Raw genomic sequence first — 15,488 nt, forward strand, 5'->3', positions numbered from 1 at the left:
TCAGGAGGTAAGCATTTGCCTATGGCTGTGTTTATGGCAAAGATGAATGTTGTCATTTGTTCTGTTACAATTTTAGTTCATTTGGCTTATTTGGTGAAATACAGGTGAGCGTATGGTAAGGTACAGCACAGGAAAGCCTGCTGAAAGCAGGTCATTGCTCTAATAGGCCCCATACAGATCAGTGGACATCTTCCCATCCTCTTACAGGCACATATAAAAGATGCAAATAAACTCAGCTCTGTATTCATTGATACATCATCATAAAATGTATTCTTTTTATTGGAAGTAGTGTAACTACGTGAATTGACCTGGTTATCCTCTTGCAAATGACACTGCAGAACCTGGTTACATTACACATGGAGGGTCACACAAAGGGCTCATCTCTCCTGCACTCACTGCCCCTGGGCCACATCCCAGCCACACAGCCACCCTGTAGAGGGCACTCCCCTGTCCATCCTGCAGACTGGCACATGACCACCCACCCAGGAGCTGCCGGCTCCTCTGTTACCCCACAAGGGGTCTGTCCCCCCTCTGTGGATGTACTTGGGGCTCTTTGCTGCCTCACTTGCTGGATAATTCTTCTTCTCTGTTACAGATTTTGAGTCTTTGATGCCCAACACGTTTGAGTCTGAGGGTCGGGTGTTCATTGCTCCGAGGTATTGTAACAAAGCCAGCGCTCTGTGTGCTTCATGGTCTCAATGCTCCCGTCCCATCATCTTCTTCATCATGTTCATCCTCTCCTCTTCTATATGGTGTCCCCACCTTCTCCTCCTTCCTGTCTCCATATCCTCATCCTCTCTGTACACATCCCCAATGGGTCTTCTTCTTCCTTTATTCTGCATCTTCCGAATGGTCATGATGATCCTTATCCCCTGTCTAATTCCCCCTCGTCCTCTTCCCCGGCCCTTTTGTCCCCCGCAGGCAGTATTGTAGAGAGCTCGAACAGTCTGAAAACAACACAGAATTCCTTCTGAACTTCATTACGTTGATGGAGAAGGTGACTCCAGACTCCAAGCAGTGTGAGTACCTTGGGGTGATGAGCACTAATAATGGGGGGTAATTTATTATTTATGTTGATGTCAGCACTTTAGTGCAAGGAAGAGAATATTATCAGAGCATTATTAATGGCCCCTGGAACCAAATATTTCTGTGCAGGATTTTCAACATCCCATTCCCCCTATGTCTGCCTCCTATACCTTAGCAAATTCAGATATCCCCTATTCTGAACACTGAACCTTTATCCTTAGCCATAAACTTACTACTTAACCTACCGCTGACACTAAAACCTACCCGACGTGCCCAACCCTATCACCCAACCCTAATTGAACCCCTAACATTTATCCTAATACTCAATCCTATTCCTTCCTTTATCCTAATCCCTTTATAACACTGGGCTCTGACTATGCAAAATGTCCCTTGAATACCGACCCCGGTACTTCTGGTGAGGGTATCCTGTGACTCCCTGCTCCTCCCACATGACAATGCTGCTGTTTGATGATTGGGCCCTCTGGCTCCCATCGATGTCACATGGGGGTGGTCTGCAGAGTCTGATGCCCTGTGTAAGCTCCAGCAATGGATCATTTCCTTGATGCTGGTGGCTGAACAGAGCAGTGCAGCTCTGCAACTGGTGGGGTCAGAATTCACTTACTTAACTTATTTTAAATGAAATCATGAACCTAAATGTCCCTTAACCCATGGAAAATTCCACCTTAATGGCGGTAATGATAGATGGCTGATACTTTGCCACTGATTCTTGCAGTCCTGGCTAAAGGTGGCATTACTCTGGTGCACCACCAACAATAAAGTAACCAAATTTCCCCAATATTGTTGGTGCAGATCACACAAATATCAGCACAAGGTAGATAATGTGACCACAATACAGGACTTTATGAGTATCGCCCAACCAGTAAAATAAAGAAAATAGCCAATAGAAGAGAAAATAATGAAGAAGGGGCAAAGAAAAGGCCAATGAGCCTGGACAGGATCCTGGATGATGGATCGCTGAGAATACAGGACAATTATAAATGTATCAGCTCTTCTTTTTCTCTGCTGGCATCAGTATTTCAATCTCTTGGAAATAAGTCAAAGGGATACAAATTATACAAAATGTAACAAATGAAGGTGTAGGAGGAGTCTTCACCACCAGGTGTGATAAGTGGGCATGGCTTATCACTTTCTGATATGTGTATAATGACCTCGATTGTCCCATTTTCCAGGTGACAGTTTCCTGCTACACAACCTCATCCTGGACACAGGAATCACACGGGATTTAGCTGACCGCGTTTGGAAGGACAAAGATCTTCTCACGTGAGCAAACTGACTTTATTTACTGCACCGTTCCCATCCATGAAGGACAAATCCGCATCACAGTCCATCTTCAGTGTTCAAAGTCATTGATGTTGAGGAGGATCCTGATTTTTTTCCAAAGCGTATTATTAGCAATATAAACCCCAAACCGGCCACAAAATCTGTCCATCAAAAACAAATTTCCAAACAAAATTCTGCTGATTCATTGTAATTAGATGACAGAGGCTCCTCCATAATGATTAATTATTTACTTTAGTCCATTTTAAAATATATTTCAATATATTACAGATAGCCTGAAGTGTTAGGAGGTTGTGGTTCATATGCTGGTTGGAGTTTACCTTTAAAAGGATCAATCCAACCAACACTAATATTACAGTTAAAGTTGAGGGATGGTGGGATGCCGTCTCTGTGCTGTTGGAGCGACCCTTCAAGTCTGGTGAAAGTGGTTTGTAAATTGTGCCAGTGTCTGAGGGATAAATTTATTCATGTAGCTGTTGCCCCATAAGAGAATTAGAGACCTAAAGCTCCCCTCCCCTCCAATTCCTAGTAAATTGATAGACAAGATATCGGAATACAGGTTCTCTTTAAAGCATTTCATGCAGGAATAGCTCAGAATCAAAGACCTGCACACAAACTAACACAACAGCCAATGGATGACTAATTTAGGGATTCATTAAAGTTGTGACAATGTATCTGTATAGATTCCCAGCTTCTGATTAGTCAGATCACCCTTCATGTATCTCTTATATCCTTGTCCTTTCTCTGCCCTCCTGGCAGTTATGGGCTCCTGGCGGTGTTTGCAGCAACGGATGGTGGCATTACCCGCGTCTTCCCCAACAAGTGAGTTCTGATATTTGCCATCTGACATATTTATCATCCAGCTCCGATAATAAAGACAACCTATCAATGAACTTTTCTGTGGTTATCTAGAGCGGCTGATGACTGGTTGGAGGACATGGAGCCTCACAATGCCACCTTCTACCGAAGAAGTCTGGACAACAAGGGCTACATCTTCCGGGCACCATACAGAGAACGTGAGTCAGGGTGGCAGTGCCAAGATTCATGGGGGAGGGCAAAATGTAAAGGACACTGGGGTAAACTTAAGGGGCAATGAGAATGTTGGAGATACAGAGAACAAAGTTTAAGGGTTGCCAGGTGTAAAATACTAATAATAAATCATGTGAATTGTGGTTGAGTGTGACCCTTCTACCCCTCAGAGGGTGGGGTGGGGTGGGGTGGGAGCTGTGGGTTGTTGTATTGTTACAGTTCCTGGGGATAGAATGTAATGGTTATCATTATAAAATACAAAGAGCCTGGGGATGCGGGATCAGAATGTGAGGAATGGAGAGGTGGAATATGTGGACCCCAGAGGGCAGAGTATGAGCAGAGTGTGGGTTGGAATAAAGGACCCCAGGTTCTGGGACAAGTACAGGCAATAGAAGAAAAAATATGTAGACCCTGGGAAAGGGCGGTGGGTGGTTCAAGGTGAGAGGTCTAGAGGTGGAGTTTGATGGCCTCATCACGAGGGATGTGAGCTGTGTAGGGGTGGAATATGAGGATATCAAGGGGCAGGTGTAGGCATTGTAGGGGTGAAATATTTATTTAGGTTAAAAAATATTTAGACCTCAGTGGAGAGATTTTTAAGCAGTATAGAGGTAGAACATGAGGATAATAAGGGGCAGGCTGTGAGCTGTGTGTGTTATTAGGGGTGCAAGAGCAGTAATGAGGTGGGATAATAGAATCTTAAGGGAGTGTCAGCAGAATAGAGGTGAAATCTGGGGACAGCAGGGGGGTAGATAGCAGGGGTGAAATATGGCAGGGTATGGAATTGTAGGACCTTAGTGGACATGTTTTTTAGCTGTATAGGGGTAGATTATGGAAATAATAGGGGTATAAGAGCAGTAATGAGGTGGAATAATAGAATTTTATTGGAATGTGAGCAGAATCAAGGTGGAATCTGAGGACAGCCAGTGGGGCAAATTGTAGGGGTGACATATGAGAACCCAGGGGGAGTGATGTGAGCAGTGTAGGACTCCAGATCTCGGTATCTGAAAATGTATTCCTGTGTCGTATTCTAGCTGGCTATCGTCCATCAGATTTGGAGAATAACACGGTGGGAATTCTGGTCAGCACAGCCGTAGACCTGGAAATTGATGGTCGCAGACTCAAACCAGCTGGTGAGTCAGAAATTCTAAATTAGTAGAGGGGCGTCCAGTCTTACTCTCTGGTCTTCTTTATTTATTAAAATTTTTCATTATTAATTCCTAACTTTCTCTACACGGTGGGTCAGTTTCAGGTTTTCTTTGCACTACCCATGTGTTCATGGTTTTTTGTTCATGGGTTGGGCTGAGACTCTTTGTTCTCTTCTAGTTGTGGGAGTGAAGTTGGACCTGGAAGCTTGGGTGGAAAAGTTCAAAGTACTGGCCAGTAATCAATCTGAGTCCAATCCTCAAGGACCAAGAAAGGTCAGCAAATATTTCCTATGTTCTACAAATAAGAAATAAACTGGTGGAGCGTCTCTCTTCGTGTAATCATCGGAGCGGTGCTGTTATGTTTGTGCTTGCTGATCCCCAGAGCTGGGTGGCTGTCACATGATAGTGGAGCTGCGCTTGTCACATCGGGGAAGCTGTTCTGTCCCAGTGTATTCTGTGAGGCCGAGCTGTCAGTGTGACAGCCCAATCCTGCAAAGTGTGGCATACGGGTGAAGTGGCATTAAAACACTCCCAGCCCAGCACCCCAGGGGGGGCTTCTCCTGGGACCCTATGTACATTTACTGTTCCAACCATTATGATCTATTGGCTTTGCAATTCTTCTCAGGTTCAGTTTACCTCTCTTGTCAACCTTTCAACTTCTTTTGTTCCCCACAGCAGTGCAGTCCCTCGGCCAGCTGTGAGATGGACTGTGACATCAACAACGAGGTCAGTGCATTCTATTGGTCTCTGTGTATGACATCATACTATTACATCGATGACATCTTGTGAATAAATGGCAGACATCGCAACACTCCCAACCAGATCTATCACTTCAAGATCTTTTGAGTTAATTAACCTCCTCTGTTCTCTGATATGGACCCACCCTCACTCTGTGAATGGACAGTGAAATAGAAACAGCGTAGTGATGAGTTTATCTCTCACTCACCCTGTTAGAATGCTTCTTGTCAGCACAGATTGGGCCTGATTTCTTAAAATCCTCAAAGGCTGGAGAGGATACACTTTCATCAGTGAAGCTGGGGGATCCAGAAAACCAGGTATGGATTTCTTCAAAGTCATTTGCTATTTGTTAGCGAATGTTTTTAATCCTGGACCAAGTCTATTTTAGGTTTGCTGAATCACCCACTGATGGAAGTGTATCCTCTCTAGCCTTGGAGAGCTTTAATAAATCAAGTCCATGACTCCTCATGCTGTTGTAAAGGGGCTGCAAAAGGCTGATACTCACACATTCTGTCAAAAGTTTTACTGCTGCCTAGTAGACAGAAACATGCTACTGCACTACAGAAAGGAATTACCAAACTAGAAACATTTTCTTATCTCCACAAAGATGAGTGGGAATTACCAAACCTAATGTCCAAAATATTTCCTGGATATTCAACTAGATATAAAAAGTAGAGAGCACACCTCTACGTACCACTATCTCGAACAGGATCGAGTGATTATCGATTTATTAAGTGTCTCTAAACAATCCCCTAAAGAAGCCTATCGGCAAATTTTGTAGGGATCGGAGACTTCAATACTATTTTTATCACAAATTAAGAGATCAAAACAATGTAATTATCATCATCCATCTTACAACTGTTATTGTTCTTGAGAATGTTCAAATATTATGTATTTCTTTATATATAGTCTTTATCTTAGTAAACTCAACTTAAATCGCAAGCCTAAAAAGCCCTCTCTGTATCTATCCTTTCTTATAAATATAAATTGATGATTTATAAGAGCTGGCTTAAAACCAAAACTATAAGAGAAGAGTTTGCCTCTATACCCTTCCCTATTCCGTGACAAGCAGATAATACAAATTGATAATATATTGATATGTGACATCGACCAGAAGCCCGCCATTCACAGGGCAAATAATCAAACATTAACTAATGCATTTGGAGTGATTGGAAGGATTCCTTGATTCCATTTTCCACTCAGTCTTTCTATAAATTGTATTTCCAGCGTCAGTTCCACAATTGGTCAGATCCTGGTAGTTGATGCAACTGATGAGTGGGCCAATTGCTTTGTTTCCTTTGATTGATTTGTAATTGTTATTGGGCTGAATCTGATTATAATTGACTAATCACACATATTGGATTCTTGAGAATTGATCATTTCTGCACACTTAGCTTATGTATTGGCCTTTGCAGCAGAAAATTGTGCATAATTTGGATAATTTCAAAATGCATTCCACTCACTCAGACCGGAGACAGTTTCTCCACCTTCCATTTCAGTGTATTTAGATCTATAGATCTTTCATGCCTTTCTTCTTTGCAGGATCTGCTGTGCGTCCTGATCGATGATGGTGGATTCCTAGTCATGTCCAACCAGCAGGATCACTGGGCCCAGGTCAGTGCTTTCTAATTGTTCTCAGGTTCCTTACATCTTAGGGCTGTACTCCCACATATGCCTTGCGCTGTGCTGGTCCAGCTGCAGCTAAACATACATTATACTCTGCTAAAATGTAACTAAAACATACCGCGAGCCTAAAGATCAGCACAGCTGCAATGCAGCACAGGAGGAAATGGAGCCAGTGGTGGAAAGTCTTTGCAGTAACAACTGATACAATATACACTGAGCTAAGCACTGTGGTCGCATCATATCACACAGCTGCCATTATAGGACCTGCTCCAATGAGCATTTGTTAGCCTTGCAAGACCCATTTGAAGCAGGTCAGAGGGAGGTCAACTGTAGGTCAAATGCATCTGTTAATTCCTTCTGAATGATCATGAAAGCATCTCAACCCCTCCCCCCCCCTTACAGGACTATTATAAAGATTACAACACTTCCAATCTTTTCACCAGGTGGGGAAGTTCTTCAGCGAGGTGGATCCAAATCTTATGTCTGCTCTGTACAACAGCTCATTCTTCACCAGGAAAGAATCCTACGACTACCAGTCACTGTGCGCTCCCAAAACTGAGAGCAACAAAGGTGCCGCCCCCCGGGGGATTTTTGTGGTGAGTGCATTTTTTTTACTGAGCCATGTTGTCATCCCATATAAGTGCCTAGTTGAATATATTTCTGTGTCTTGCTACTTTGTATCCCAATATCACTTTTATTGATTGTTTCTTCTTCTCTCTTAGCCAACGATTGCTGACATCTTGAACCTGGCCTGGTTATCATCGGCAGCTGCTTGGTGAGTTGTATTACTGTTTCCATATGCAGCTCAGTGAAGGAAAATTTAGGGTTATGAATTCACTTATAAAGCAGTTGACATTCACCAAAACAGTCTTTGATGGAGATTCGATCAGTGCCATTGAAACACAAGCCCCTGGTAGATTCACCACCAGAGAATTGGTTATTCACTGCTTTAATCTCTTAGAGTAAATTCGGGGACAGCAAGTGTACAGACCTGCGAATTAAGTGCAGGGATAGCAGAACTAAATAAAGGGGCCATTTAGCTGAATTCCCTGAGCTATTCAATGACATCTGTGGGTATTTATAAATTATTCCCCTGTCAATTCACTCTAAATTCGCTCATAATTTTCCTTTATTCAGATAGCATTTTCTTATTGTGACAACCGTGCATTTTGACACTTTGGCCACTACATGGCAGAACCAGTCATTGTTTTAATAGAAACCGAAACAAGAGATTCAAACACTTCTCAGTACATTTTAGATGAATTGACAGGGTAATGATTTATAAACTGAGCTCCTAGAAATGCTGCTTATTCTTTTGTCAGGTGTATAACCCAAATTTCCTATTATATGTCACCTTCCCCCAGGTCCGTATTCCAGTCTCTCATCTACAGCCTGACGTACAGCACGTGGATGCAGGCAGGTAAGTGGCTTCTGTCCGTTTCTTAAACCTATTTGTATTTCTGCCCTTTTTTAAATTTGCTTATCAATGCCAACGATGTAAAGTAATTCCAAGACATCCAGGCAGAAACTCAGCTTTATTCTGTGTCTATGTAACATTATTGTAATGGGGTCCTTTCCATGCCATGTACTATAGCCACATGGAGTTTGTATGTTGACCTCTTGTATAAGCTCTGCAGATGGCCCTTGGTGCTATGTATAGTAGTAAAGCACAATGTAGGCGTCAGATCTTCTTTTTCATTATCTGCTATCTCCCTGGATCAACAATCCGCAGCATTTTATTTTGCAGATATTAATATCCAGTTAAAGGTGGAGTACCTCATACAACCTTTTTTTAATATATGGACTAATTGCTATTTCCCTTTTGATCCCTTTCTGCATGTGAAGGAGAAAAGTAATTTGATTGCCCAAGTGTCTTTTGCGATGTCATCATAGTGAACAATTTTTATTTATTCTTTCACAGATGACATCATGGCGGAGGGGGTGGAGCCACGGGAGGCCAGCTGTATCATGAAGCAGACTCAGTATTATTTCAGCAACATCAACTCTACGTACTCGGCGGTCATTGACTGCGGTCCCTGCTCTCGGTGGGTCACCTTGAACTGAGCCATGTACAATCTATGAAAGGTATTCATACAGCTCTGCTAACCCTCCTGTCTTTTTCTATCTTTCGGAAAGGTATTTCCACGCCCAGCGACTGTCCAACACCAACCTGCTGTTTGTAGTGGCGGAGAAGCTGATGTGCAGCCAGTGTGACATCATGAAGCTGGATCAGGCGGAAACTCGTTGTATCCTTTGGTTCACTCGGTTGATTTGAGAAGAGAATGATTAGCAGTGCAGGGAAAAGATGTTGCCGTAGAATTAAAAGCTGCAGTGTGTGGTCACTGTGCAAGTCCTCCTTATAAAATGTGCATCAGTGTTCTTCCCATCCCCTTTTAGCTGGGCGCACCACCTGGCACTTTTTAGAATACACCCGGCTGTTTTTGGGTCGTTAATGAAAAGTTGGGTGACAATAAAGGGGCTGCCACCCTTCTGTAGCTTCTTCCCTCCCAGATGAACTAAATTTCTGGGGAGAATATTGTCCCCAATGATAAAGCCTAACACAAACCCGAGCAAACATGTGAACCCCTGCTGTGCTCCTGTGCTTTCCTATTTGTTTATAACATCTTCTCTTCACTTATAAAGTCAGAGTTGAGCAGTGTACACACGTTTATTTAATTGTTGATGGAAATGATCTTTAGGGATCGTTTACAGAGACAAAAATGTGACAGATGAATAAATGAGTGCTGTACACACAGTGTGATTCTGTTCTATGGAGAGGGGAGGGAGAAGATGAGCGAGCAGCACCCCGCTGTGCTCTTCCCCATTGAACTATAAAGTGATTTTCACCATTGGTTGTTCATTGATCTGTCAGATGACCGCTGTACAAATGTCAGATTCTCACCTGATAAACCTAACCGTTCGTATCATTCGAGAGTCATTCGATGTGTGTATATAGCCATAGTGCGATCAGATCCTCCAGGAGGGGATCAATGATGTATTAATATAAGAGCAAATGGGGTGACTGCCTGAAGCTCAAAAGGGGCCATAGGGATATTAAAAAAGTTCTACACTTTATAACCTTCACAGAAAGTCATTTTCAGATTTCAAGACTTAAAGCGTACCTAAACTCGGAATTTTCGCTTTACATAAAAGGGTAGACAACCCTCTGATGTTAAGTAAAAATTCTGTGTGTTTGTTGTTTTTTTAGGTGCAGCACCGCCCCCTAATTCTCAATCAACGGCGATCAAGAATGAATGGGAGCACAAAGCCTCCTGGGATACCTACGTCACACATCCCGGGAGGCTCTTGGGTGCTCCTTCTGCGCATGCCAGAGCATCTCTTTCATCAAAAGGGGGACAAAAAGACGATCTCACGGATGCGCAGTGAGATCGGCAAGTTTTTTTTTTTTTTCTTGTGGGTAAAACATCCAATCCGCTGAGATGACTCCACAAAATTTTGGAAGATGTCTGTGGGATTCTGTGACCATTTGTGGTCTAAACTGATTTAGATATTAAAAAGAGCTAGGTTACAATTGGTGTTCTGATTCCAGCAGTGCGGAGTCCCAGGTTCGAATCCTGGCCAGGCCACTTTCTGCAGGGAGTTTGTATGTTCTCCCTATGTTTGCATTGACACTCTGGTTTCATCCCAAAATTATGCAGTTAGCTTTTTTGGCGTGCCCCCATCTTGACCATAGACTGTAGTAAAGACATATGACTATGGTATAGATATTGTAAGCCCCTTTAAGGGACAGCTAGTGACATGATTATGGACTTTGTACAGCGCTGCCTAATATGTTGGCACTATATAAATACTAGTTAGTAAAATATTCTATGCCAATAAGGTTGAGGTCAAAGCTCTCTGTAGACCACTCCATGGCTGACAATGAAGCTTGGCCCATTTTGTTCACATTCTTCCATATACTCTTGTTGTGCCTTAATGTCTTTCCACAGCGGAGGGTCCAGAGCAGTGCGAGTTGGTGCAGATGCCACGATATCGGAAAGGTCCTCACGTCTGCTTTGACTACAACCAGATGGTAAGGGAGCGTTGGGTTACCATTGGCCTAAACTTCCATTAAAACCTACACAAGTAATTCAAAGAACGCTAGGGGTTCGTTGAGCAATGAGCAGTTTGTGCCTCTCAGGTCAATTTAGGTGACACCAATGATCTGTTTGGCTATCTGTAAGGGTGACATTCTTCCCACTGGTCAGTAATGTAAGAGGAATTCTTCCCACTGACCACCACACTAATATACTGTGATCTGTGAATATAATTAATATGGAAGGGGTTCCCTGAAGACGTGAAAATTATTTCAAGGGTTCCCCTATAGTAAAAATACCACTTTGGGGGGCAACCAGAGGTAGAATGTGGTCCCAGGGCCTCTGGGACTTATAGTAGAACCTTGTACAAGTCTGAGATCAGTCTCCTTATTATATATTGAATTCCATACCCGTAATTTAGCTTGGTCCCTGTGGGACTCCTAATTGTCTTTCTTTTCTTCTCAGGAGGACACGTCAGACTGCGGGAGAGGCTCCATGTTCCGACCGTCTTGGCTTTTGCTGCTCTTTCTACAGTCACTTCTCCTGTTTCTGGTTTCCGGCTCAACGTTGTCCACTGCCAGTAGGGGGCTCTAAACCCATCCCCGCTCCCTCCCTCCTTCCTGAGGCTACTTCTTTATTAGTGACGTGGTTACCATGACAACCAGGCGAGAGCCACTCCAGCGCATTTTGGGCTGAGTTACCACGACAACCACCACTTGTTATGGACGATCTTACTGTGACAACAAGGAGACCTTTTAGTGACATCAGGAAATTTTTATTTCAAGGCAACCGGGAGAACCGCAATTCACAGCTTTGTAGCAGCACTTAACTTGTCGGCAAGAACTTCCTGCCATGTCTGTCGTGGCCACTTCTAGGATCTCTTGTTTTCCATCTGTCTCGTCGGTTTCCTGTTTCTGTCTCCACATGTGGTCTCTGAGTTGATGTCACCACGTCACTGTGATGTTCTGACCTTGGCCGCCATCTTTCTGTACAGCTCCAGTAATACGCTGAAGGTCAGAGATACCATTGTGACCCCATTGTGTACATCCATCAACATGGCTTCTTCATATCATCGTCATATCGAGTGGAATCCATCTCCCCGTTGGATAACGCATGGGGCCAAAGTCACTTGAAGGAGGGGGCGGTGACAACAAAAAGTAAGGATCGCTGGGTTCCCACCATGGGTTGCCAAGCTGTTCATGCCAGAAGTCTGTGTTGGTCGTCCTTTTCACACTTTCATGGACTGGAATCGTTATCATGCCTTTGGCTGCAGAATTGCTTTTCCCAGAATCCTTTGCGAGGCTCCGGGGTATCGCACTTCTGCTGCAATGTGAGTGCCAAAAGCAGCTGTGTTAGATAATTGGTGTTATTCTTTCTGTTCAGGCTTCATAACCTCAAGCACAACCCTGTCACACCTTGAGACCGTACAGTATTGTACCAAAGAAACAGGCGTGGGATGTCTTTACTTCTGTGCAATGTTACATTTCCTTTAAAGGACAACTCAACCCAAATCCAAATAATTGAGTTTATCATGGATACTAATGTCCAATTGATTAGCCAACGACATTTCAACCCCAGATGTATGTCCTACCCACAATAGGGAGATTTCCCCCAGTAGTTTGTGTCTCTGCCCCTCCCACAATGGGGAGATTTCCCCCAGTAATTTTTCTCCCTTTCTCCCATATTGAACATTCTTCTCTTTCAGATCTGACTTCCAGATTTATTTCTTTAGTCTTTCTAATGGAGAATCCAATGGGGGACAGTGACACCAATTGGCTTTGTAATGGTTGTGACCCCTGCACACAATGTAGAAGTCAGCATATTATTCAATACATTTTTTAGCAACAGCACAAACCTGAAATCCATGTTGGGTGGAGTTGTCCTTTAATAGAAATGGCTCCTCTGATTGTGGAACACATGACTATCTGAGCCACCACCAGCGCCACAAAATAAGGGCACAATATATCCAAAAAAGTGTTAGCACAATTGCGTCTCGTAAGACCGCCTACGTTTCATGCAATCTGCCCACTCCGCCAGTGTAGCAGCAACCCCCAGCACAGAGCTGCTACAATGCCTCGCGGCTCAGAGACCATTGTGTCATTATAAAAGCACAGCAGACTGGCGGTAGTCCCAACTACCGAGGCACAAATCCTACATTTCACTTACTTTAAACTGTCAGCACAACACGGGGACGGTGATTGCCAAGGAAGGAAGCGTGCGCGGCTTTTTTCTCCACTTAAGCCTCTCCTAAGGTAGCGGTAGAAGCTGCTCAATCCCTGTCCTTTTTGTGTTTCATCCTTTTAACTCCTGGAGAAAACAATCTCTGTAGGTGAGCATGACCCGGGCTCTCTAGCAGTTGAGGAACTGGAGATCAAGCATGTGTCCCCAACTGTTGGTAGGACCAAATAGTCCAGGGGCCCCTCCAAAGCCTTCCCAGCTTTTATCAGTAGGAGTAAATCTCGCCTCCAGAGCTCATGTGGTGATTGACTGTGCCGCTCCCAGTAGATAAAGTTATAGATGTTTGGAGAGTAGTATGACCCAGTTTTCGGACATCTGTCTTTGTGTTGCATTTAGAAAGGGGATTGACATTGAATGGGCAAGAGGGCAAATGATGGCTGTTCTGATATGTCAGGAGTCCTATTGACTTATGATCACCGAGTCACATCACCAAAATTGAAAAGTAATCAAAACATCTGGCCAAGAGTTGGTGGACACCTGACCATCACAATGTGAAACCATGGTCAGTACCATGAAGATGACCCCCTTATGGCTATAACAGCCTCCACTTTTCTGCATTGACTTTCCTCAAGATTTTGGAGGAAGTCTGTTGGAATTGGTGATGTCAGGTACTGATGCTGGAGGAGAACACCTGGCTCACCATTCCAATTCATCCCAAAGGTGTTTGGTAGGGTTGAGGTCAGGGCTCTGTGCAGGACACTCGAGTTCCTCCACACCACACTGGTGACTCCATTTTTTTTTGGAGCTAGCTTTGTACCGTGGGGCACAGTCATTGGGGGGGAGCAGAAAAGGGTCTTCACCAAACTGTGACCACAAGGCTGAAAGAGCACAACTCTCTACAATGTCTTTGTATGATGGAGGATTACCAGGTCCCTTAACTGAATGCCATCTTATACTTTTGGCCATATAGATTATTATTATATACCACTACAGGGGTAGTTCAAATCAAGTAAAGCTTGGTCCTTCTCCAGAGAAGGAGGCTTCAAATATGTCTCAACAATGGCGTCACCATTAGGTTACTGGCTGATATAAACCCTCACATGGAGGAGGATACAGCTTAAGAGCTCCCATTCACATCTTTGTTCCCATAATACCCTATATACATGTAGCCAGGGCCACTCTCCCTTCTGCAGCTCAAACCCAATTGCCCTCTTGCCCACACTTTGCCAACCCTCCATTAGGCATTTTGTTGCATTGTCATCCTCTCTTCCTGCCTTATGCTGGTTCACCTTCAGGATCATTCTGAAGGTCACGTCTCATTCACTTTCCATCTCCACCCCCTCCACCGGAGCTCCAGACACCCCTCATATCTCAAAAAAGCCGCTTCACCAAGTCACCCCACCCCAGTGGGTGCCCTCTGCTGGAGCTGGGGGGTGGGTGATTTCGGGGAATCAGAAGCCCCCTTTAATGGTCATTTTTGCTCGTAGCTTTTTGCGTGTGTGTTTTTTGGGCCTTGTTTGGGGAACGTGACTGTGCTACGAAGGGGTGGGATTGTGTGTGCGCAGTCGTCTGTACGCACTCGTTTTAGTCAGATCCTCCATTCTGGGGAATAAAAAAAAAAACTAAAAAACCTAAAAAAAAGATTTAAAAACCAGAAATAAGATATAAATACGTATAAATATATATAAATATATATAAATATCTCTTGGAGGCTCGAGGGTCATCGCTGCTGAAATTTCTCTCCATAAGTTAGTGGCTTTTTTCCGTTAACTGGAGCAAAAGTTTATTTATTTACTTATTTATTTGTACAGAAAAGTTCAACAAGTGACAGAAAGTTTGTAAGATATTGTGCGTGTGTGATTTACTTGTAAAATATTTTCAAATGGTTTATTACAAAGAATCAGTTAATAAATAATGTGCATATTTTCACTTCATCTCAGTCTGTTTCCTGACTGCGGCTCTGAATTGCATTGTGAACACAAGGGGACGCTACTACCTGCAAATACATCATTGCTCACCGGCCTTAAAGTGGACCTGGTGCCTGATACAGAACCAGGATCAAATACTTCACATTGTACACCTGTCCTCATTCTTCTCTCCCTAGTGATCAGACTGCAACACTTTGTATCCAGTCACAGGGTGAATGGGTGCAATGAGGGCTGGATTTATACTTTAAACCCCCCTAGGCCAGCTAGCTTGTGCTGTTGCACGTAAAATTTTTCATATTTTCTATTATTCTGGGTGTTACATCCAAACATAATGTTTGAGTGCAGGTCTGATGTAACTGCCTCTTCTACCCCATATATTGGAACTGTACAAGATAATTCACATGAAATAATGCTGGAATGTTTCTGGGAACAGGAAGTTGCTTTATTTAAATACATTTGTAGACACTAAAGAGTTGATTAAT

The 15,488-nt window shown here is 43.5% G+C and overlaps 1 protein-coding gene across 4 annotated transcripts in view; it reads left to right on the forward strand.

Annotated features, from left to right (window-relative positions):
* The window catches only part of CACNA2D2 (calcium voltage-gated channel auxiliary subunit alpha2delta 2), a 129,297-nt gene extending 114,285 nt beyond the window's left edge, over positions 1–15,012 (forward strand). For 2 of the 4 annotated variants that reach the window (XM_072420376.1, XM_072420379.1), the window contains 16 exons: positions 596–656; positions 922–1,019; positions 2,217–2,307; positions 3,085–3,147; positions 3,238–3,341; positions 4,386–4,484; positions 4,678–4,772; positions 5,178–5,225; positions 6,780–6,851; positions 7,307–7,459; positions 7,586–7,638; positions 8,228–8,283; positions 8,785–8,908; positions 9,000–9,109; positions 10,814–10,896; positions 11,366–15,012. In XM_072420376.1, the coding sequence (XP_072276477.1) occupies positions 596–656; positions 922–1,019; positions 2,217–2,307; positions 3,085–3,147; positions 3,238–3,341; positions 4,386–4,484; positions 4,678–4,772; positions 5,178–5,225; positions 6,780–6,851; positions 7,307–7,459; positions 7,586–7,638; positions 8,228–8,283; positions 8,785–8,908; positions 9,000–9,109; positions 10,814–10,896; positions 11,366–11,494 (1,439 nt within the window). In that variant the 3' untranslated portion in view covers positions 11,495–15,012. Of the gene's footprint in view, positions 1–595; positions 657–921; positions 1,020–2,216; positions 2,308–3,084; positions 3,148–3,237; positions 3,342–4,385; positions 4,485–4,677; positions 4,773–5,174; positions 5,226–6,779; positions 6,852–7,306; positions 7,460–7,585; positions 7,639–8,227; positions 8,284–8,784; positions 8,909–8,999; positions 9,110–10,813; positions 10,897–11,365 lie in introns of all 4 variants that reach the window. The other 2 variants (XM_072420375.1, XM_072420378.1) reach the window with 1 other exon arrangement.
* The last annotated feature ends 476 nt before the right edge of the window (positions 15,013–15,488 follow it).

The sequence above is a fragment of the Pyxicephalus adspersus genome, chromosome 8, assembly GCF_032062135.1.
Source record: "Pyxicephalus adspersus chromosome 8, UCB_Pads_2.0, whole genome shotgun sequence".
NCBI classification, from domain to species: domain Eukaryota; kingdom Metazoa; phylum Chordata; class Amphibia; order Anura; family Pyxicephalidae; genus Pyxicephalus; species Pyxicephalus adspersus.